General features: G+C 41.7%; 1 protein-coding gene across 1 annotated transcript in view; it reads left to right on the top strand.

Annotated features, from left to right (window-relative positions):
* LOC103181241 (tomoregulin-1) overlaps nt 1-25,185 on the top strand; it is a 115,022-nt gene that overhangs the window by 63,688 nt on the left and 26,149 nt on the right. Inside the window, exons 4-5 of the mRNA XM_042332388.1 lie at nt 3,217-3,243; nt 24,992-25,088. Coding sequence (XP_042188322.1) covers nt 3,217-3,243; nt 24,992-25,088 — 124 coding nt within the window. The remainder of the gene's footprint in view (nt 1-3,216; nt 3,244-24,991; nt 25,089-25,185) is intronic.

Raw genomic sequence — 25,185 nt, 5'->3', positions numbered from 1 at the left:
AGGACCCTAATCAGCTAATTCAGCAACAGTAGAGAATACGTACTGCATCCTCCCAGACTGTGTGGCCCAGTGCTAATTTGATGGTGACTTTACCATCATTTTTATCTGATTTTTATGCTTTTTTTCTAGAAACTTTGTTTTCCTATTTGCTGTTGTGCTTTCATATGCTGGTATAAACTGTTGTTCACAGTTCAGCAACTAGGTGGTGATACATCTTTCAGTACATCTGGCACAGAGTAAAGGGACTATTGACAGGAACAAATGCAAAATCGGACAGTGTTGGAATTGTTGCATGAAATGCCATCTGTTTATAGCCAGGAACACATTGGCTGTTAGTTTGTTCAGCAATCTGAACAGCGTATTTAAGCAAATCTCACTTGTGGGCTGTAACCTGGAACTACATCATTAAAACCTATGAAAGTTTGAACTTTGGACACAGATTCTCAAATGACCCACTGAGCATGTACAGGAGCCAACTGACGTATTACAGCTTCTTGTGCTGCTGACAGACAGTGGGTCAGCTTTTCTGAACAGAGCAGAAGAGAGCAATGTTTAGTTGTGCATCACACAGTACCTGATGGGTCTGCAGTATTACTGTGCGAAAGTATCAAGAATCCAAACTTAAAATTAATAGTTCCTGGCCTGAGGCTGAAGTTAGCAAAGCTCAGAAGAAGATTGCAAATAGCTACTTAATTATCAGGCCTGCAGTTTTATAAGGAATGCAGCACCCTGTGTACAACTCTTAATAAAAAAAACAAAATTAAAACAGTGTGTGGTGATCTGTTGAAGTCAATGAAGTGAGTTGAGGGGATTCTAGTGTACATATTATCAGATTTATGAACAGTCCTTGGTCTGAAAGCTTGACATAACTCAAACTCATTTTGGTGCTGTGTGTGATCTGAATTCTGATGAGTGAATAAGTGGAGATGAGTCAATATATAGCTCCGCTTCACTATTTACAGTATAAGGTAGTAGCTGGGATCCATAAAATTCCACCCGACTTATAAAGGAACACATTTTGAAGGGTGCTAAGCTGATTTGAAGCATGCCAATGGAACTAGACTGCTGTGTGCACATTTTGGATGTTTTTCTTTTTTCATCCAAGGCTCACTGTACCCCCTTGTCTTCCTCCCATTTACTCTTCTGTGGTTCTTCAGTTCCCTTGTTTTATTACTTCCTATTCTGGCATCTTCCCTTTTCTCTGCCAATGGCTTCTCCAACGTCCCAAATAGTCATATGCAGTGGTCCTCAGGGGTCTATTCTTGATCCTTTCCTGTGTAATGTTCCCCTTGGTGATATCCTGCTCAGATGTAGGATCCATTTCAATATGCAAGTGGATGACAGCCGACTCAACCTTTCTGTCTCCTCCCTGGAATCCAGAACATGCTGCTGCTCTGACAGACTACTTGTCAGATATCTTGGAAGAGCCTTAACTTTCTTCATCATAATGTCAACAAAACTGAGCCAGTGCAGCTTGATTTGTCTAACTTCTGCAATGTCCTGATCTTTGACCTTAACAACAAGAACAAATTTATATAACGCCCTTCACACCGGTTAGGGTCTGGAAGCGCTTAGCCTATATTCCAGCCTCTACAAGCTCAAGACTATCTAGAACTCCACAGTCCACATCGACTCCCATAGCAGGCTTCCCAGGATTATTGCCTCTATCTTCATTGGCTCCACCGGCTCTCTATTACCTAAGGGATCAAGTTGAAGGTTCTCTTCCTCCCTTTCTAATGCCTCCACCGCCTTGGTCCATCCTACCTCTACAATCTCTTTCTACCGGTGTCCTGACCAAAAATCTCCCAGCTAAAATTTGTCATTCATCTTTTAGCTGTTTGTGGGATATTGCTATGTGCAGATTGACTACTGTGTTCGCCCTCAAAATACACAAAAATACAAAGTGTATTTTACAATAAATTGAGGCTTTCAAATGACCTTAGCATTGTTTTTTAGTGTGTGCATCCACTATTGATTGTTCCTATTGATTATTCTACCCAACTTACCTTTACAGCCTATGGTATGTCAGTTCGATGATGGCATTGAGTAAGATCTCATCAGCATTTCACCTTATAACTGGTAGAAGAGGATAAACTTTACACATGGTTTTGAACCTGGCAGAGACGGGAGACTCAGCTGTTCTTTCCCCTATTTTACAACAGTTACAAATAGATCAATTGGGAGATCGGACCCCACCATTATTTGTGTAAAACATGTGTGTATAATGAGAGTATTAAGAAAGAACCAAATGTAGTTCAGGAAAAGAGAAATAAAAGTTCCTTTTGTGACACCAACCTCTCTACCAATAACACCTAAATGCTACTTTGTTCTTTTTCAGTAATTTGTCTGTTTAAAACATAAAAAATAATTCCTTGTTTCTCTCCTAAAGAGGAGACAAAAACTGCAAATTCAACTAATGAGTGTTATGGTCATTACATTTTATACTTAAAGAAATTTTGTTTTAGTGCCACGTGTAGAGCTTTGATTCAAATGCCGTGCTCGATGCAGGATATTGGAAGTCAGTGTTCGACATAAGAGTTTTTAACTGCTTTTAACCCAGTTTCTATAACACCACCACTCTGGCCTGAACACTTTAGTTCCTGCATCACGAATGATCATTAAATTCCTGCTGGGATAAAGCATTCCCGTAAATCTGTCAGTTTCTGCCTCGTGATCATATTTTACAGTGGAGGACAAGTTTTCAGGGTTATGGGAAGATAGCGGGTAGTGGGATTGAATTGGATAGCTCTTTTCAAAGAGCCAGCACAGACATGATGGGCCGAATAGCCTCCTTCTGTTCTGTATAATTCTATGATTGTATGATCACCTGGTCGGGGTAAATGTATACAGGAAAAGTCAATGGAAGAAATGAACTCAAAAAAGCACAAAATGGTGGCAGCGTAACATTTGGATGCAAACCTCACTTGTATGTGTCATGGAAATAGCCAGAGAATGCTTGAGAAGTTTATGTTATCTCGGTGTTCAAGAGAATGTATAAAGCTATTGATCTTTGTTGCTTTGGGCTCTGATGCCATCAGAATCTCTAAATTATGTTAAAGCCCCTGGTTATTTTTTGTTGTCTGTGAATTGTTGTATCTACATGCATCAGACTTTCTGAGTTAGGGCTTGCTCAAAGTATCCTTGATGATCTATGGACTGTATTAAAAATAGCCTTGCAAGACAACAATTTATCACAATGTCTGTTCTTTTTTTTAGAAAATGGCTCTGGATCCGGAGAAGGGGGTAAGTTTACATCTTTCTAAAGTCTACGTGATGTATCTGTAGGGATAAGGAGTAAAAGAATACAGTTTCCAGAGGTGTTGCTTTCAATTTGGTTACAGAACATTGATTCCAATTTTCCCCTTGAGCTGTTCTAATGGTGCCGACATGACACAAGGATGCAGTCAGTCCAATCACTCCCAAATGATTCTGTAAAATTCTCTCTGGCAATGTATAATATAAAATGCTTATTACATATATTAAAAGGCCACTCAGTGGGGGGTGACTATCTCTCTTCCATGTGTATTCTTTAGGAACTGATAAGGCTCTTATGAAGTTTTATTGATGTTTTAAATAAAATAATAATAATCCCTCCCTTTGAAAGCAGTTATGTGTAGCCTTTCCATTGCCTGGAATCAGGCTTTTTTCCTCAATCTTAAATCTAAGTATTTCCCTTTCAACATGGCTATAAATTTGAGGGGCTCTTTTTTCTTTCACAGTTAACATTGTCAGAATAAGGAGAAAATTGAATGACAGGCTGCAAAAAGTCTGACGTGAACAAAATTACAGGCTTAAGGGCTTCTTTCACTACCTCTTGGTATAATGCTGTTTGGCAGAATTGCAGTATTATTCCTGTCTGTGTACCAGAGCAGCTCAATATCAATTTATGAATGTAGTGAATCACATTTCTAATTTTATTAGTTCACCTAATTTTTTTTCTTCCTCATGTAGAACCATAGAATGCTAGAAATTTACAGCACAGAAAAAGGCCATTGTGTCTGTGCAAGATCAATCCTTTCAATCCCATGTACCTACCTTTTCCCATACCCCTGCAAATTACTCCATTTTAGAGATCAATTCCAGTTCCCTCTTAAAAGCTAATATGGATCCTGCCTTGACCAGCATGTGTTTCATGGTCCTCGATGGGAGGATTGCGAGCCAGGCAGCTTTACTCTCAAGCTCCTCGCACGCACGGGGTCAGTGTTAGAACCTGTGCAATTCCAAGGGGCTCAATCTTGATTTATATTACCTTGTGCAAATATGCCTTTTCACGATAGTATGTGTGCAGATTTGACAGAAGATTAAGTTTATAGTATTTAGTATCATCATCTAGTAAAATGTAGGGACCCAAAACTGAACTTATGCCCAGCAAGGCAAACTGTTGTGCATGCAAAGTGAATAGGGAAGTGCAAAACTAATGATCAAGGCCCAGTTAATTGTAAGGTGGGACTTTATGGACCTACCATCATGTTATAATGGGAGCACTACTGTCAACGCATTGTTGTGACTGTTAGAATTGCAGTAAGAGAAAGTCGGAATTTCAATTCCACAAAGCTTTTGTTTATAGATAATTACTTTTGGGGAAATGCCAGTGAGATCAGTCATATCCATACTTAGCCTGTAAGTCTATTTTGTGTTAACGTTTAGGGTACCAATAAATTGTACATTGTTTTTTACTTTAGAAGCGATCCTTTTTAAGTAAACTAGCTTCAAATAAAGACTGGATTTAATAATATTCCGCAGTTCTGTGTGAAAAGTCCCTTTTTAAAATGATCTTACACACAAGCTAAGACTATGTGGACTTCCAGGTCTCAGGCCTCTAAACTCTAATTCTCTATTTGGCAGATTCAGTATGTGCAAAATGGATTAAGCGTAGATGACTCTGATTTAATAAATCTCTGAAAACAGTATTTACAATTTATATTTCTATAGTGCTTTTCATGTCAAGAGGACACATCAAAGAGCTACACATATCTGACTGAGATCCAGAGCTGAAGGGGGAGATGTCCAAAAATGTGGTTAAAAAAAGATAAATCTTAAAGTTTTGAGGATGAGAGGGAAGGGGCAAGGCAGTGGTACTGTGAGATAGAGTGGGGAAAAATGTCTGAAAGCTTGTCCACCAATGGTGGAGTGGATTGGAGAGGGGTCATGAAGCAAGACTGATATTTGATGAGCGGAATGAGTTGCTGTAGTATTGTTGGAAATCACAGAGGTAGAGTGAGACAAGGCCTTGAAGGCATTTGAAATTGAGGACAAGGATCTGAAATTCAACCTGCTGGGAGATGGGGAGCCAATGGAATCAGGCAAAGATGGGGGTAATGGGCTTGGGGAGGCTGTTTCAGAACAGAACATGGGCTGCAGAGTTGTGGAAGGTCTGCACGTTGTGTAGTGAGGAACAGGGAGTTGGAACAATCAAACCTGGATGTGGCAAAGCCTAGAACGAGGGTCTATTTGGTCCATCCCAAAGTGAAAATAAAAAGCTACGTTCATTATCTCATACCCCTCAGCCATTTTCACCAAATAGCTATCTAATTTACTCTTGAATTTGCTGACACCATGTGTCTCCACTGACACTATGAGTAGTCTATTCCACATATATTGATCATCCTTATGTAAAGTATTAAATCTGACCTGTATGTTCATCATCACTTCTGAGTTTGAGTCTCCTCCTCCAACTGCGAACCCCAGTGCTCTGATGTTCCGTCAGATTGTCTGCCAGACATCAAGGCCTGGATGAGTGTAAACTTCAACAAGACGGAAGCCATACTCTTTGGCTCCCATCAACGTCTTCTATTCTGCGGTTCAGAGCTCCTCAACTACTCGATCTGTCCTTAAAGCTCTCTGAACCCGTGCGCAACTTAGCTGTCAGGTTTGAACCCAGTTATCCTTCCTCCATCACATCCCAGTCTCTGACCAGGACTGCTTTCCTCCACCTCCGCCACATTGCCCATCTCCGACAATACCTCTCTCCACAAGCTGCCGAAACTCTTGTCGATGCCCTTGTCACCTCTTGGCTGCACTATTCAAATGCCTTCCTCGCCAATCTTTCCTCCTCCACTGTTCACAAAATTCAACTCATCCAAGACTCTGCTGCCCTCATTCTCACCTGCACTCCTCCCTCTGATTACCCCAGCCATTGCCAAACTCCACTTGCACTTATATAGTGTCCTTCACGCAGGGCAGCGTCTTAAAGCGCTTAACAGTGGTGGAGCCTGACTCTGAGCCGTGGGGGGGGTGGGGGGGGGGTTGTAGATGACCATAAGCACGGTTGAAAAGGAAGGTTTTTAGGCGGGCCTTGAAAAGGGAGAGAGAGGGGGCAGGGCATAGAGATTGAGGGAGAATGTTCCAGAGTTTCGGCGTGTTAGTGGCTGAAAGCGCAACCTCCAATAGTGGAGGGAAAGGTGCAAGGCACCAGCAGGAGACCAGTGCCAGTCAAGCGGAGGCCCCGGGTGGCGGTTTGGGGAGTGAGGAGGTCGGAATTGTAGGGAGGTGCCAGGGAGTGAAGGGATTAAAACACGAGTGTGAGGATCTTGAAGTCGATCGTTCGGTGATGCGGAGCCAGTGGAGCCTTATCACTGATATCCTCAAACCCTTCCACTATGTCATGCCGTATATTCAAATATCCGTCATCTTTTATTCCCACTGTTTAATTTCTTTCTCAATCGTATCACTTTTTATTTGTCCACATAAAATGACATTTGAGTTGGTCAACCCACTTCCTCATGTATTCAGATCCCTCTACATTTGGTCAGCCTGTTTGTTCCCAGTTGTTTACAATCTCCCGAGTTTGGTAACATCTGCAAACTTGGATAGCTTTGTGTCTTCCTCCACCTCTGAATCATTTATGTAGTCTACAAATCCATGGATTCACAACCTGTACAGCCCCTAGCGAGACACCCTAATCCCTGCATATGTTTCAACCAGCAACAGATCAATGTGTGGTATTTTGGCCGTCGTTCAACTGTCTGGCTGAATGTTGGTATTTAGCACAACATGTTACAGTGTAGAAAAAAACGCTGTTTAATATAGTCGCATATTATTACGCCAGTAACTTTGAGCAATCCCTTAGTGGTTTAGCTGTCAAATGAGAAATCCAGTTTGTTTGAGAAGATTCTGCGCAAATGTGACTTGATTGCAATTGATTTCTTCCTGCATTCATTTGCTAAAGCATTCACACTAAGCAAATCAAAAGAGTACACTTAGTCATAATAGATTTCAATTTTTAATTACATTGCTGTGTAAAACTAAATATGTCTGGCCTGGTACTAATCTTATGGAATGTTGTCTTGAGATTGTGCACTGTCTGGAAGTTTCAGCAAGCAAACCAAAAATTCTCAAACATAAATGGCAATTTTGAAGGGTATCACGGATACCCTTGATACAGGAGTCCATCCATTTGACACACTGAATGGATTTGTACAAGTGAGCACTATCTACCAACTACACTTGGTTGGCTGACCCATTTTCTGCTGTGCTTACAGTGTGTATGGGCCAACTGGAACGAGGTGTCATTACTTTCCCCAAATGAAGGTATTCTATATATTTTGCATTGTTTGTGTGTCAGCTTATCTCATTTGATAGCACTCTTGCCTTTGGCGCAATAGGTTGCAGATTAAGCTCACTTGGTGTTTTTGATAAGTGGTTAAACCACGCTTAAGCCTTTTCGGGGAGTTTGCAGGTTACTAACTAGGATTATCTGTGAGAGGAAGAGAGCAGATGTATCGGATTCATAAAGGCTGATGACAGACCAGACAGCCTGACTCATCATTAGGACTTGGAGAGGCAGATGAGCAGCAAGGATTATTCCCACTCAGCTCCTTTTAACCCTGTAAGCCAAAGCCTTAACAAATATGGTGGTCCTAGCTGGACAACAACAACAAATTGCATTTATATAGCTCCCTTCACGCAGAGCAGCATCTTGGAGTGCTTAACAGTGGCGGGAATGCAGTGGGAAGTTTACCGGACAGTACATTTAATGGTCACTGACGCAGATTTAGCTGGTTACACTCCAACTCACACTCTGGTTCCCAAGTATTTGCTCTTGTCAACCTGTAGCTTATACTCTCTGGGATTCTTTAAGGCTTTTCTCCAGAGTGGGAATGCTTATTCCATTCCAGATGTGTGAATGTCTATGTGTATGTGGCATGCACGGAGGTCTCAGTCTGGTTTGGATACTCTGAAGCATGGAGATGGGTTTTCACATGTAACAGACATCCAGCTGACAAAAATAGGGTCACCGAGTGCTAACTTCTAGAGTTGGGCAATAGGGCAGATAAACTGCCTCTCCTAGCTTCAATTGTGCCCTTCAAATAGTTGAATTGATATTAAAGACAGAGAAGATTAAAGATCCACCCGAAAGCCATGCAAATTAATAATCTTTGCATTTCAAAAATTCACAAATAAGAAATGAGAAGTGGATCTTAAAATACAGTGAAATGATGCCCTTTTCCATTATTTTAAAACAACACTCTGGGAAATAAAGGCTGATAACAAGGCAGGGAAAACTACTGGTTCCAAAAAACACCCAAGGAAAAGAGATCTGTGTATGCACTGTGTCATTCCATTAAAAAGCATTGAGTCACATGTTATTGAATATTGAAAGGAATCCTCAGCTGATAAATAAAGATTTTGAGGTTGATTGACGATAGCTTGGTAGTGGTTGCTTGTTGTATCAGTTTCAATCACTGGATGGACCGGGAATCAGGATCAGGTTCTAAAAACAGTGCAACAACACTTGGTTAAAATTAATTGAACTGAAATGTAAAACACCTTGAGGTATTATTGAACACTACTGCAATAATAATCTCATTTGCACTTTCATACAAGTTGAGGTTAAACAGAAAGTCTGACTTCTTCAAATCATCATAAGTATTCACGATCGAGCACAGAAGCACAAAGACATGCCCAACATGGGTTAAGCTGTGCCCCTTTTCCTTGTTAAATGTTGGCATTACTAAATGTCTTGATGTCAATTACAAAGTGGGATTGGCACGGTTTTCAAATTAGAGGTTCGACAAATTGAATCACAATATTTACAGAGGTTGCATTTTACTCAGAAATGCTGACACAGTAAATGCCAAAATTAAAATCAATGCCACTATTTACAAATTTACATTTGTGCACACTGCGGTATAAATGATGTGATAAATTATGTAAAAGTATTATATCTGGCCTCGCATTATTTTCTCATAATATTCACAAGTGTGAGCATCGTATACACTGGCATTGACTTTAAAGCCCCACATCTGCAGCATTCTGATATAAAAATAATCCTGTACCAAAATGCAAACACTGTGACTCACAGAACTTACAACATCTGCAGTTTGTAGCCAAGTACAGACATTGTAAGTGTCAAAATTGACAATGGATGTGCTGCTTTTATAAGACATCCTCATTACCCCATTCTTTTGAGCTGCTGCCAAATGCTGTGTGACTAGGAGGATCTGCTGTAATGCAAAATGGCAGTTTTATCAGTGCACAGTTGGATGAACTGCACACTTCCCCTTCTGGGTTTTGTAGTAACCTGCTCACTGAATCCAGATCAAGTTTGGTTTAAAAAAAAATCAAAAGTAAATGTGATTTAGAACCAGTCCAATATATCAGATTTAAGTTTAGTGAATATATGAAGTAGAGTACCCAGGGAGGAAGTGAAGGTTCACATTTTCAAGTCATGTAAACCATGTGCACTCAATTTAACAAGTAATTCTGTAACAGAAGTCGCTGGGAACACTCAGCATCTATGCAGAAAGGAAAGTGAGTCAACGTTTCGGGTCCACGACCCTTCTGACAAAGGTTTCTGTTTGCTGCACTTGTTTTAAGTGAGAAGGATACTTCTGTGGCTTCTGAGTCTCCTGCATCAGCCCTCGGTGAATGATTTCATCGTACCAGCTGTCTTCATAGTTTCTGCTAATTGTCAAGTATATCTTTATTTTTAGTGAGGTCTGCGAGGACTCACTCATAAGCTGTCCCCGTCCATCTGTCTGTGTGTCATTGGAATGGTATCCAGTTAAGATCCTGACTTCTCTCCTGCATAAGTCAAATGCAGTGACACATTAGACTAATAAGGAAACCCAGCACAGTTTCAATTTCTGATATTTTATATTTTGGGAAGAGTCAAAATTAAACATTTTTGTCAAAGCTTTATCTATAATAATAATAATCCTTGCATTTGATATAGCACCTTATCATGTTGTTGAGACTTCTCAAGCTCTTTGCAGAATATACTGTAAAGTGAATTGATTGTATATTTTGTGGGTGAAACGTGGCAGCCAATTGCGCACAGCAGTGTCTCACAAACAGTCGTGGATTGAGTGACCAAATTATATTCTCTAGTTACCGGTGTTAGTTTTAAAACCTTGCGCTTGCTGTGGAAATGGTTTGTTGCCTGACCCCTGGCTGCATGTGTGTACATCAAAATGCTTACATTCTGTAAAAGTGGTAAAAGATATAGTTTGAAGCCTAATGGCAGAAGTGAGATGTCACTGGACAATAAAAATAGGTTTGGGACAGAAAGGGTTCTGACATGAATTGAATCAAAATTTAGCCAGGATTTAAATTATGTTGCATTATGTTGCTACTGTATTGCTGAGGTCAATTCGCCAGAAATGGCAAGTATTTTTAAAGTGCTGATGTGGATTTCAAGCCCATTCCAATAAATTTAGATGAAGGGTGACTTTATATTGAGACATACACACAAAAAAACAGTGACTACCACTAAAATTATTCCAACAGGGTGCAGTTGGAAACAACTGCTGTAAGTTTGGATGCCTCATAAATCTGACCCGTGCTGAGAGCACAAAAAGAGCCCGAGAATTTGTAGCACTCTAGAGAAACTCCAAGCTCTTCTCAGAGACTACTGCATGTTTCTATTTAATGAAAAGGGGGGGGAAAAAACTGTCTTTGTGAAGCTCTCTGAGACATTGTGCTTTGTGAAGGCTGCTATATAAATGCAAGCTGTTGTCATCGGAAAGTAGTCCAGTCCATTCCATGAAGCCCATTTCTTTAAATCTCTATGTTCAACTTAACTACATGTTCAACTTAACTTGTTGGGGAGTGGGGGTGGGGGGGTAGGGGCATGGGTGAGGCAGGATTGCGACATGTGATAATTGATACCAATGTTAATTACCATATAGCAGATCACGATTTTCCTTGCTATCTTATCCTCGCCACTTTATTTAGTTTGCTGAGCAAGCGATTATCATGTTGCGACTAGAATTCTTTAGAAGGCAAATCTGAGTGAAATTTCTCCCTTAGGTTCAGAGCTAATCAAGTGACACGACTAGCTATCAACCTAATCTTATATTACAATAAACATTACTCCGTGCTGACGAGCTCCATGCATGTGTTTCCAGTGATCTTTGTGGCAGAGTATTTAACCACCTTATGTATATTTTTATATCGTTAACCTCTACCCCCCTGCCCCACCCACTCACCCGCTGTCGTTTTCCCTTTGCCATTGCTCCAACATTACGTTTCAGTTTACCTGAATAAAAAATAATAATAATAATCCTTGCATTTGATATAGCGCTTTTCACATCTTCTAGACGTCCCAAAGCGCTTCAAGGATATACTGGAAAGTGAATTGACTGTACATTTGTGGGCGAACGCTGCAGCCAATTGCGCACAGCAGTGTCCCACAAACAGTCATGGATTGAAAATGAACATTATTATTTTTTTTTGGAGGGATTATTATTAGGTGTGTGGAGTAAGGAAACTTGCCCAAGGTTTCGCCCTGCCTGGAATTGAACTCAGGTCTCTCACTTGCAAAGTGAGTAAATAAATAAATAGTAAATAAATAGAATAAAGTCCGAATTCAAACATCCAGTGCATATACAGATGTAATAACTCCGAATCTGCAGATTTCATTGTCACTTGATCTGATTTTCATTGTAGTGATTCACCAAGAAAGGGGAATACACAGCCAGGAGGAAGGCAAAGCTGCTGTGTGCACTTGGCTGCCAAATTAATCTGTGGAGGAATACATATTGGCCCCAAGGTGTGACCTAACCTAAGTTGATCCAGAGCTCCTGATAATGTGAAAAAGAAATACAGATTTCAGAACGCAACCTGTTTTTGCCACTATAAATGAGGCATTCCTTCTGCTACAGTCCTGTGCCTGATCAGCCTTTCACTGTTGAACAGCTATTGCTGCAGAAAAAAACCCTCGCAAATCACTGCAGTGGTAGTAGAAGACAAGAAAGCAAGTCATCTAAATATGAATGGGGAAACTAAGAGGAAACATTAAAAAGAAAGTAGGTAGAATTAAAACAGGACTGAAGTAGTGCAATGGAGCATTGTGTTGTCATGCTGGAACACTGGTTCACACTTCTTATCCACCATATGCTGAGGTCCTGATTTCAGCAGGTGCTGACATGTGGAGGTGCTGAGAGGAGTTAAGGCACTTTGCCCAGAAAAGGAGTGAAAACAGAAGAAAGTGCCATTGGCTAGTTTCAGGAATGACATTGATGGAGCTCTGGAAGTAAGCCACCACTGTAGTACACACACACACCTTCAGCGCAGGTGGCAATTTGCCTGGGATAGTCTTTAGTAAAGGGAAAGGGAGTAAATGCAAACGCTTTGAAGAGATAGTTTCACTCTTTTTAAAAAATATATAAAAAACCAAACTTAAAATATTGAACCAAACATATTAAAACTTTTGAACTGTCTGTGACTTCCCTCCAAAGAGAATATTCACTCTGATAGTTTACTGCGTTGGATTCATGTTATTTTGATACTGTTTTGACAGTTTTAATAATACACAATTTGATTTGAATGTGTACACAGAATCCCAGAATTGTTCACTCACAGAAACAGGCCATTTGGCATATTAAGTCTGTCCTGTTGTTTTTTCCACTTGAGCCACCTAGTCCAATTCCACGCTCTTTCACATTCTTTAATCCCTTTAATATTCTTTAGGTATCTTTCTGGTAAAGAAATAATAATAATAATTGCATTTTTATCACGACATAAAAATGTCTCAAAGAGCTTCACAGGATTTACTGCTAAGTGTATTCATTGGCGAACTCCTACAAATCCTTCGAGTTTCCTTTCAAAATAGTGAAGGTACTTGGTCTTTTGTCAGAGAATTACACATTTCACCTACCCTCTGTGTGAAGAAAGAAGTTTTTTTCTAACCTACACTTTAACTGTTTCTTGTTTCGATCTTGTTTTTTTCATTCTCAAGGATACATATTAATGTGGGGTATGATTTGTGGAGTCCTGTAGCTCAATGATTAGAGCTACAGGACTCCACAAATCATACCCCACGGTAATATGTCACTTTACAGCATATTCTGTGAAGCGCTTTGAGACGTCTAGAAGACATGAAATGCGCTGTATCAAATGCAAGGATTATTATTATTATTATTATTATTGAGTGATCTGATCACCTCAAACCAGAACAGCTCGAATTGTGACTTGCGGGATGACAGAGACACACTTTATGTTATATAGTTAGGATTTCTGATTCCTTTTAGCCCTCTCCGTTTTAAGCTTTCATACCACACACCGATCTCCAAGCAGATAATCTCCTGCCAAGCTTCTTTGAATCACAGGTTTATAAAAGTGGCATGGATATAGAAGGCCCTTTGGCCCATTTGATCTCATCCTTCCAGAATCCCTTTCTTCTTCCCATTATAGCATCAGGCTATTTCTTAAATTAATCTAAGGTCCTGGACTTGTTGCATATTCCTGGTAATGCATTCCAGTTGTTGCTTACTGTGTAAATAAGTGCTTCCTGGATTTGTCCTGAATGTTCCTATTTTCTCTCCTCTCCTCCCCCAAGGATGGAGCTAAGATTTAAAATAGCCCTTTTCAGAGAGAGTGCTGCAAATAGAAAACAATCTCAGAGGCTACATTCAATTCCTTGTTGTTTTTTTAATAACTGACATTCAAAATTTGGGCAAGTTGCAATTGCAAGGTCATACTCAAAAGGTTAAATGAACATTTCAAATTTTCTTGCTGTGTGAGTTTACTCAGTTTGGATCTCTTCTCCGTTTTCAAATTATGGCCTGTTTTGTTCATTTAATTATTTGTGAATTAACTAAGCAGCTATGAGGTCACTTATTGTTTCTTCACCTTCTGCTATTCCGATTCTGTAATCATTGTCATTCCTAAGATACCACTGTAGTTCCAGTACTTTAGTTCAGAGCCAAACCTTTCTATCTGCTTTCTGGCACTGCAAGCTTAACACATTATTCAAAAGAACTTTAAGAATGAACTTGCATTTGTTTAATGCCTCATGCATACAAATGCCTCACAGAACTTTACAGTAATTACTGTCAAATGTGGTGACCATCTTACAAGCAGCCATGAGGAGAACGTCCAATAAATCTGCTGCTCAGATGACCGGAAGAAACTCCCTTCCCTTTTGGAATGTTGTCATGGGCTTTTTAATGATCACCTGAGGACAGGCAGGCAACCGTTTATAAGCTTATTTGTAGGAGATGATTCTCTGTGCTAGTACGTTTAATGCATTTTAAGTATGAGATTTAATATGTGGAGATTTGTAATGGGAGTTGCTGACATTGATTCCTGACTCACAAATGGGCATACCTACTGCTTACTGGAAGTGTGTCACAGCATCTCGTGTTAACTCTTCGGAACTATTTCCAGGCACGTTGGAGCAGGATCGACATGACACACTGCTGATTGCTTATTTGCAACTCGGAGTTACAACTCGCTGAATGTTAGAGTGTCCTGGCTAGAAATCCGCCTGAGGAAATTGGTCATTCACCTCGAGGCTGTTTGTAGGACATTGCTGTGTGCAAATTGGCTGCTGGTTTGCCTACAAAATACACAGTAACGCTTTACAGTAAAAAACACTTGTGAAGTGCTTTGAGACAGTTCAAAAATGTTAAAAAGCGCTATATCAAATAAATAATAATAATCCTGTGGGACACTGCTGTTTGCAATTGGCTGCCGTGTTTCGCCCACAAATATACGGTCAATTCACTTTATAGCATATTCTGTGAAGCGCTTTGAGACGTCTAGAAGACGTGAAAAGCGCTATATCAAATGCAAGGATTATTAGTATCACTATAATAATCCTTGCACTTGGTATAGCATATTTCACGTTAGGAAGACATCCCAAAGCACTTCACAGAATTTACTGTGAAATAGTGTGGCTGTGTATTTGTTGGCAAAGCCAGCAGCATTTGCACACAGCAATTTCCCACAAACAGCCATGGAGTGAGTGGCCAATTTCATTTTTGGGGATTGTTGGTCAACACATGAGGAGAAACTCCCTTCTCTTTTCGAAAAGTGCCATGGGATTGTTAGGGTCCACCTGAACCGGAAAATGGGACCTCAGCTTAATGTCTCATCCTCTGACAATGGAACACATCCCCAGCACTGCACTGTGAGTTCATGTCCCGATGTGGGGCCTGAAGCCTCAACCTTCTGACTCAAAGGTGAGAGTTCTACTACAGAGCCAGATTGACACACAATCCAAGTATTATTATTATATAGACCTCAAAGTGCATTTACCATAGAAATCTCATGCGCATTGTCACTGCACATTAAACATAGTGGTACTCCGAGCATCGACTCCTTGATATATTTGCAGAAATACCTACTCAGAAAGGAGATACATTTCCACACGTAACATAGCTGGCCAGCCTTTTAATGACTCTTTCCTAGTTTTAGGGAAAAGGGGAACATGAATCCCTCGGTTCCGATTGGCATTGATTACTGGAATAATGTCTGGAGTTGCTGTTTTAAATCTTCATTGACTTATGTTCTCAGCTATCTCCCTTTCAACTAACGATTTGCTGCTGCGATTGAAACCTGTGCTTTGTTAACATTACTCTCTTTTAACGACAACCAGTGAGTCAGTCTGTGTTCTCCGTACCCTGAACTTATCTCATTATAATAATAATGATAATAATCCTTGCATTTGATATAGCGCTTTTCATGTCGGGTGGACGTCCCAAAGCGCTTCACAGAATATACTGTAAAGTGAATTGACTGTATATTTGTGGGCGAACACGGCAGCCAATTGCGCACAGCATTGTCCCACAAACAGTCATGGATTGAAAATGACCAATTTATTATTGTTTTTGTTTTTTGGAGGGATTACTATTAGGCTCTGTGTGGAGTAAGGAAACTTGCCCAAGATTTCGCCCTCTGCCTGGAATTGAACTCAGGTCTCTCACTTGCAAAGCGAGTGCTCTAACCACTGAGCTACAGAACTCCTCACTGTCATCATGACTCATTTATAAGTATAAATCATGTTTGTCTTCAGCTCATTGGCACTAAAGCTGTTTCAGCAAGTTTGGAGCCTGTTGGGTTTAAAACCATCCTTATCAGAATATTAAGTACTGTAAAACAACAGAAGAAACAGAGCAGGATCCGACAGTCTGAAACTACAGGTCAATGAATATAAAAACAATTTGGCTCATGTAAAACTGCTCAGAAATGTTTCTAACAAGGAGAGGAAGTGGTGTACAGCTTAGTGGGGTGGTTGTTAGTATAATTCCAGGAGATGATGCTGTGCGTAAGTTTAGTGTATTTTAACTATGAGGTCTAGTATACAGTGATTTGTAGCAGGAGTTGCTAACATGCATTCCCAATTTGCAAGCAGTCAATCTTGTGGATCACCAGAAGTGTGTCCCACCATCTCAGGTTAACTCTAAGACGTAGTTCCAGACTCTATGCTTTAGTTGGGCAAAATGTTAGTTTACACCTACAATCCACCACACAGTGGGATATTCTGGCTAAAACAGGCAGAGAAAACAGTCGTAATGATTAACTAGGTCAGATTGGAGTAGGCCACATCAGGGATCCGTCCTGGACCCCACTGTTCTTGTGACTCTCAGCTATGTTATATGGGAAGAGTCCAACTAGAAGTCAGGTGATTTCCAAAGAAAAGGAAGGATACGAATGTTCAGAGGCATCCAGGAAAGTCTCACATGGGCAGTCCAAACTAGTTGCAGTATCAGTGGGGTGACAGCTACCTTGGCTCAGGCATAAGAAAAATTCAAGACAAGAGAAACCCACTTAACTTACTCTTACAAAGAAAATTCCAACTTGAGTTTAACCCTTTCGTCCCACATGCGTTTTCTACAATGTCATATGTGAATGCAGAATGCACTGCAATCAGGGAAGGCACGCAGCTCAGTGTGCCGGATATTTGGAAAGCTAATATTTGGAAAGCTTGTGGTAAAATGTACACAGAATAGTACTCACCGCTGAGCCCAATCCTGTCCTCACCATATATCAACAGATGAGCACCTTCTTAGCAAAGGTCTCTTGATAAAGATCAGAAAGTAGAAGCAGCCTGGTTGGTACTATATCTCCCTAACCCAGTGTGCTAAGGTATTTCCAACTATTGAAATCAACTGATTCAGCACACACTCGGGTTTGAACCTGCAACCTTCTGATTGTCATGACAAGTGCTACATCAGATGGTGCCTTTACTTATGAGGTTGTCAGAGGAGATCTTAATAGCCTTTAACAAGTTAAATTGGCATCCCCTATTGCTATAAATTTTAATTCCAGCTTGTGAAGGGAGGAATGCTGAGAGTAGCAATGAACCCGCCTGCGCAATTTCCCTACCGCAGTTTTCTTCTGATATTCTCCTTCTCTTTACACGTGTTTAAAATGAGCAAACAGGGGAATGTTGGCCCATTGTATGTTGGCTATGGGCTGTAACCTGCAGTATCTCATCACTCCCCGACTGGAAAATATTCCATTCTCTTCAGTCAACAAGTCTCTAGTTAATGGCCTGAGTCATATAAAGTCAGGAACAGGTGAAGCCATTGTTCCCTCAAACCAGTGTATTAAGAATTCAGTTTTCCACTCTCCGTGTTTGGAAAGTAAGGGAAATGAGTTCTGTTTAAGGATTCCTTTGAGATTTCTCTCATTATTTCATAGTCATATATGTTTATGATCATTTAACCTATGGCCTGCTCTCTCCTATCTTTTTTCCTTGACAGAGGATTTAATCATTCCGTGTCTGACTATGTCCTAACACCCCTAACCCCTAGATTTGTTGCCTCTTTTGGTCTCGGATTCATTTCTCCAATTTTCACATTATCCAGGCCTTTTTCTTTATTGATTTTTATATTTTACTTTATTGTGTTCAACCCCTGGCTAGCAGAGAATGATAGAGCAGCAAATTTATTTTGGCAGGGTTTTGTGCTTACTAGCTCCCTCTACGTTATTCTTTTTAGGTTATAGAGATATACGAGTGATATTTCTTTTTTAAAAATGAAACATAAGACTTGGGGGAATTTAAACTGGCAAAACTACATACAATTCAAAGTCATTAATGTCCATTAGGTACCTTCATTCCTCCTCTTCTATGATTCAACACCCTGATTTATTTCCCAGGATGTCATTACCAGCCTGGCGCAGCGGTAGCACACCCGCCTCTGAGTCAGAAGGTTGTGGGTTCAAGCTTCATGGCAGGATTTGGAATCATATAGTCTAAACTGACATCAATGTAGTGCTGGGGATGTGTTTCATTGTCGGAGGGGCCATCCTTCAGATGGGATGTTATACCGAGGTCCCAGTTGCCTATTCGGGTGGATGTTAGTGATCCCATGGCACTATTCGAAAGAGAAGGGAGTCTTTCCCACTGTCATGACTACTTACCAAATCCCCTAAATAAAATAGGTCATTCACTTCATGGCTGCTTGTGGGACATTGTGTGCAAACTGACTACTGCATTTCACCCCCAAAATACACAGTAAATCTACTATACAGAATGCGGAGCAGGATTTATACAGGCTGCTCTAAATCACTGTCAAATTCCTGAGCTTTGAAATTCAATGTGTGTACTTTTTTTCCATGTATGTGCATTAGGTTGATTTTCAACATCATTGAAGAACTGAGGCCTAAAATTCCACTTGGTCTCCACCTGTGAGACCATTTTTTTTCAAGATTTAAGAACATCACACAGAATTGTGCCAAAGTCTTAAATTCAGTCTTCATTTGGAAACAGTTTACCGCAGGTCTTTAAAAGAATTGTCTTCCCAATGAAGACTGAATTTAAGACCTTTGCCACAATTCTTTGTGATCTTAGCTTATAAGAGAAAAATAAATCTTAAATAATGTTAAAAATCCTCTGATTGAGCCCTCTTAGGATATAAGGGATAGCACTGCAGCTTAAGCACCAGGAGCTGTTTCAAATCCTTTGTCAGTCCTGAATTTGCTATTGAGGCAGGGCTGCAAATGGGTAAGTGAAGTCCTGTAGCCCAGTGGATAGAGCCCTCGCCTAGCAAGCAAGGGGCCTGGGTTCGATTCCTAGACAGGGCAAAACATTGGGCAAGTTTCCTTACTCCACACGCCTCTGTTTACCTAGCAGTAAGTAGGAACCTGGTTGTTAGTCAATTGGTGGAATAATTCCTCCTCTCCTGGCTCGGTCCCGGGATCCGTTACTGTAAAGCGCTCTGAGACACCGTCCAGTGTGGAGGGCGCTATATAAATCCAAGTTGTTGTTGTTATAATCCCTTAAAAAAAAATGATAATTTGGTCACTCAATCCACAACTGTTTGCTGAAGACTGCTATGGACATTTGGCCGTGCGTTTCGCCTACAAACTATACAGTCTATTCACTTTACTATATATTCTGCGAAGTGCTTTGAGACGTCTCAAAGACGTGATGAGGCGCTAAATCAAATGCAAGGATTAATATTATAAGAGGTGGGAGGGGGATAAATTGTGACTAGCATTCCCAGGGATAGGAAAACTAGTCAGAGTTCTTGCTCCTGGTCCCTCCACAGGACCCTCTAATAGTTATGCAGGTGCGTGTCGGTATGATGGCATCTACATCGAAGACAGAAGTCATACTCTTTGGCTCCCGTCAATGTCTTCTCTTCTGGGTCTGAGCTCCTCAAACTCTCTGGGTTCAGACAGACTCACAGAACCTGTGCGCAACTTAGTCGTCTGGTTTGATCCCCACATCTGTTCCCTGAAGAGGCCTACTTTTTTCCACAGACATCACATTGCCCGCCTCTGTCCGTACTTCACAACCAACGCAGCCGGAACCTCATTCATGCATTCGTCACTTCCGGCTGGACTATTCTAATGCCCTCCTCACTGGTCTTCCCAGTTCCACCATACATTGTATTCAACTAATTCAACCTCCGCCACCTGGATACTCACCCACACAAAACTACATACCGAATGGATCAATTTCAAGATCCTCTCGCTTGTTTTCAAATCCCTTCTTGCCCTCACACCTCCCTACCTATCTGACTTGCTCACACCCCACACCACAACCCGCTGCCTCTGCTCGGCCGGCTCCGGCCTCCTGTTTGTCCCTTGTCGCCTCCGCTCCACCATCGGTTGCTGTGCCTTCAGCCACTATGCCCCGAAACTCTGGAACTCTCTCCCTCAATCCCTCCGCCTTGTCCCTGCATGAAGGGCATTATATAAATGCAAGTTGTTGTTGAGTGATTTGCCATCACTCACTGGCAAGGCTCACACATTAACAATGGGCCCTTGGGCAGGGAACCAGGGGGCAACCAGTCTCTATCGATCTGTATCCTAGCAAGAGGAGGGTAGACCAGGAACAGGGAAGTATGTGCAAAGGGACAAAAATTAGAAAAAATATTTGAGCACACTAATTTTATTTTCAAAAATCTGATCAATTTCTGAGCTGTTTAAGTGATAGACCTAGAGATTTGAATTGACCAGTGGAGTGTAGGTCAGGTTCTTTTTGGAACACATGTCCGTGAATATAACATTCCTGATTTTATGTTGTAATAAGCAGATTGCCTGGATCAATTATGTTGTAGGCACACTACTGGGGAGAACCAAAAAAAATCTCAACATTCCACTCCAGAAAGCTTTGGCTCAGGTTATGGACTTGATGACATTTAAGCAGACAATTAGAACAGCAACGGGAATCGAGGGAAGGAGCTGAGAGGTAGAATTGGCAATCTACAAGGTACATATGGAAACTAACCCTATACTTGCAGATATCAAACTTAGGGCAGCATACAGGTAAGGAACAGGAAAGGACTAAGAATATATCTCTAGAGATGACCCCATGTGGGTCATTGGTGGAGATATTGTGACAGGAATGGAACTAAAGAACAATCATGGAAGTAGATCATGGTAAAAGAGGTGGAAGAGACGTTAATGGTCAACATTGTCAAATGCACTGGAGGGGTGAAAAAGGATGAGCAGGGTCATTGAGCCATCCATACACTTTGTAGAGATTATTTTCACAACAGCTCCTTAAGGAAATCTGTTTCTTTCAACTCTATGAAAGTTAGTTTCTTCATATCTCTCTGTCAAGTCCATGGAACTACTACTACCTCTTACTTTTGATAGTTCCTCTCTTAGTCCTTCAACTATTGAGATTCTTGACCATACTCAGGTCTGTCTTTTGCCAATTGATTCATGGCATGGACGGTATTTAGTCTTGTTGCAGGACTTATATCTAATGACCTGAATTCTGCAGTGGTAGAGTGGGTTGAAAATAGAAATCTGAAGTAGTGAAGATCATAAATCGCTTGAAATCAATGTTGTGAATAAAATTAACAAAATCAGCCTTGCATCAGCTGTAGATTTCCATCATCCATCATCTCCTCAAGCCCCCTCTGTCCTCACATCAAAACTCAAAGTGAGAAGAGGTCCTAGACTTCTTCATTAGAAGATTGAAAACATCCGCTTGGCTGCAATGTCCTCCCCCACTATGTCCCCTTCCACCCCACCCAGACCATCCACACCGCCTTCTCCCTCTGCCTCATCTCCTGCCACTCCCTGCTCCTTACATTCCTTTGTCCCCATTTCTCCCTCCTCCCTCTCAACTACAATCACCTGGATGAAGTTCACCACCTGCTGCCTCGACCCCCTCCCTACCCAACTGCTGGTCACTCAACTCCTCCTCCTCTCCCCCCTGCTGGCTGACACAGTCAACCAGTCTCTCTCGTCAGGCTCCGTTCCACTGCCCCTGAAAACCACTGTTATCAAAACCCGCCTCAAAAACCCACCCTTGAACCCTCTAATCTCTCACACTACTGTCCCATTTCCAACCTACCCTTCCTTGCCAAAGTCTTGGAATGCATTATTGCAGGTCAACTTCGGTCACATCTCTTCCTCTACTCCCTCCTCAAGCCCCTGCAGTCTGGTTTTCGCCCTGCCCACAGCACAGAAACAGTGCTTGTCAAAGTCACAAACAACGTCCTTTTCTATCTGTCGCCAGGCTCCTTCTGCCTTCTCATCCTTCTGGATCTCTCTGCTGCATCCGACACAGTCAACCACGCCATCTTCCTCACCCCCTCTCCTCATCTACCTTAGTGTGACCGCAATCGCATGATTCGAATCCTACTTAACCAACCACCTTCAGTTCATCTTGGCAAATGGTTTCTTCTCCCGTCCCCACCCGGTCACCTATGGGATACCCCAGGGCTCCATCTTTAGCTATATGGTTCCCCCTGGGTGATGTCATTCGCAGACAGGGGGTAAACTTCCACTCAATCCCTCCGCCTTGCCCCCTCTCTCCCCTTTTTCAAGTCCGGCCTGAAAACCTTCCTCTTCAACCTTGCTTACATTCAACTACCACCCCCACCTCACCCCGGCTCAGAGTCAGGCTCCACCACTGTTAAACGCTCTGAGACGTTCCCCGCCTAAAGGACTCTACATAAGTTGTCTCCATTGGTGACGTCATCTGCAGACATGGGGTCAACTTCCACATGTATGTGGATGACACCCAACTATCTTTCTGCCTCCACCCTCAACTCCAGGACCACTGCTGTCCTGACAGACTGCCTGTCGGACATCCAAGTCCTGGATGAAGGCAAGTTTCCTAGTTGAATGTGAACAAGATTGAGGCTCTCCTGATTGGCTCGCGCCAGCGCCTCAGCACCTCAGGCTCTGGCAACATCAACCTCCATGGTTGCACTCTTCAACTCACCGCCAGTCAGGAACCGAGGTGTCTTGTTCGACCGTCAACTGTCTTTTCTTACCCACATCCAAGCCATGACCTGCTCTGCCTTCCCTCACTTTTGTAACATCGCCCGACTCCGCCACTACTCACCCCTCAGGCCGCTGAAACTCTTGTTCATGCCTTCATCACCTCCAGGCTCGACTATGCAAATGCCCTGCTTGTCGGCCTTCCCAACTCCTCCCTCCACAAGCTGCAGATAATCCAGAACTCTGCAGCCCGTGTCCTCTCCCGCACCAAACTCTGTGAACCCATCTCCCCCATTCTCACCTGACTCCATTGGCTCCCTATCCTTCAGAGGATCCAGTTCAAAATCCTGGTCCACACCTACAAAGCCCTCCATGGCCTCGCCCCACCCTACCCTAACCCCCTACCAACCCACCCGCTCACTCCACTCAGCCGGCCCCAGCCTGCTCCATGTCCCCCGACCCACCCACCCCACCATTGGTGGGAGAGCCTTCAGCCACTCTGCCCCCAACCTCTGGAATTCCATCCCCCAGTCACTCCGCCTCGCCCCCTCCTTAGCCTCCTTCACGTCCCGCCTCAAGACCCTCCTCTTCAACCATGCCATCGGCCACCCCCCTTCCCCTCCCTTCTCCCCCCCGACCCCAGCTCAGGTCTGAAATGCTGTACACTGTCCAGCGCCTTGGGACATCCTCCCGACATGAAGGGCTCTATACAAATGTAGTCTTGCTGTTGTTGTTGTAGTGAAACTGAGCTCCTGTGCCCATGAACAGAGGTCATGAGCAATGGTTCAGTATTTCAACACTGTTCATTCAAGTGAACAGTGTTGATACCCTGAGCATGTAGCTTGCATATTGTCTCTAGTTTGCATTGTATCAGGAATTGTGCGCTATAAAATGATCTGGTTTAGCAAAAGTGCACACAACAGGCAGAATCAGCAAACAGTGAAAGTGCTGGCCTGAGTTAATAATTACAAATGAAAACTGACTTTAGCTGCTTTTAAATGGTTCTCTTTCATGTTGAGTATGTTGTCCCTAAGAGTAACGTAATAACAGCTTTGGCATTGAAATGGCAGGATTATTGATTGAGATACAATGCACACAATAGAACCACTACATCAGCAATAATGATCAAACTGAACACTATCTATCTTCTAGTATGTTGCTGTAGTGAAGTGGATGAAATAACTCATTCCAGCCAACCTTCTATCTTTTACTGTGTGCAGTATCTCCATCTGCAGATTACACCAAGCAAACTCATTAGCATTTTACAATAATCCACCAGAACAAGCAGCTGCAATATTGCAAATTAAATTTATCTCTCCAAACAATGGGATTCTGTATGAGAGACTGAGATACAGGATGATAAACAGACATACATGTTGTAGATGCAGGGAATAGAAAGAACTGCTATATCGATTAGATTATTGCAATGTCCGTTCACCTTGTTATAGGAAAAGTGAATAATGAGGAGCTGTGATTATAAACCTTTATGACCCAGATCTTTTCATTTGGCTTTATTTGCAAAGCTCAGATTTTTCGGGTGAACAGTGTCGACAATAGTGAATGAGATATGGTGGTGTTTGTCCAGGTTTGTCTCAGTTTAACTTACTGTGTGGCTGCATGGCATTTGTCTAGCTACAGTGAGGATAAGAAAACTATTTCTCATATGTGATTATTTTGTCCTGCATTTTATCTCCATTCATTATTGCTAATATATAATAATATGCATCCCAAGTCATTGAATATAGATCAGCAGGAATAGAACATTAAACAAAAGAGGTAACAGCTTCCAGCCCCACAGGTTAGATAACACAACATTAAACGAGCAGTCCTCCCACTGCAGTACCTGTTTAGATTTGAAACATCTATAATAACTTTAGCATATTATATTACATACACATAATCACATATCACTCCCTTACAATAGAGTGCACCTTCTATACTTGTCTGGTGCACAGACAAAGTAATATGATGTCAGAATGTGACTGAACAATGGCCTTCCGTCTTCTTAAGTAAAAATGTATGTAACACAGAAATGTAGAGCTTGTTTCTACATTAATATCTTTCTTAATGCCTTTCTGGAGTTTCGTTGGGTTCACCTGCTTCCTCTCTTATCTCCGTGTAGAATATGAAGGGTCTGGAACAGAGCGGCGCCCAAAACACGCAAAGTGTGGAAAATGCAAATATGGGGCAGAGTGTGATGAAGATGCAGAGGATGTCTGGTAATTATTTTCCCAAACTCCCAACAACCAGTGTCGTACTTACAGCATGAAACAAATGTCAACAATTCTCTTTTGACTCTGAGTGACTAAATTATAA

Source organism: Callorhinchus milii, unplaced genomic scaffold, assembly GCF_018977255.1.
Source record: "Callorhinchus milii isolate IMCB2004 unplaced genomic scaffold, IMCB_Cmil_1.0 Scaffold2, whole genome shotgun sequence".
In the NCBI taxonomy this organism is placed as follows: domain Eukaryota; kingdom Metazoa; phylum Chordata; class Chondrichthyes; order Chimaeriformes; family Callorhinchidae; genus Callorhinchus; species Callorhinchus milii.
This window is presented reverse-complemented; position numbering and strand designations above follow the sequence as displayed.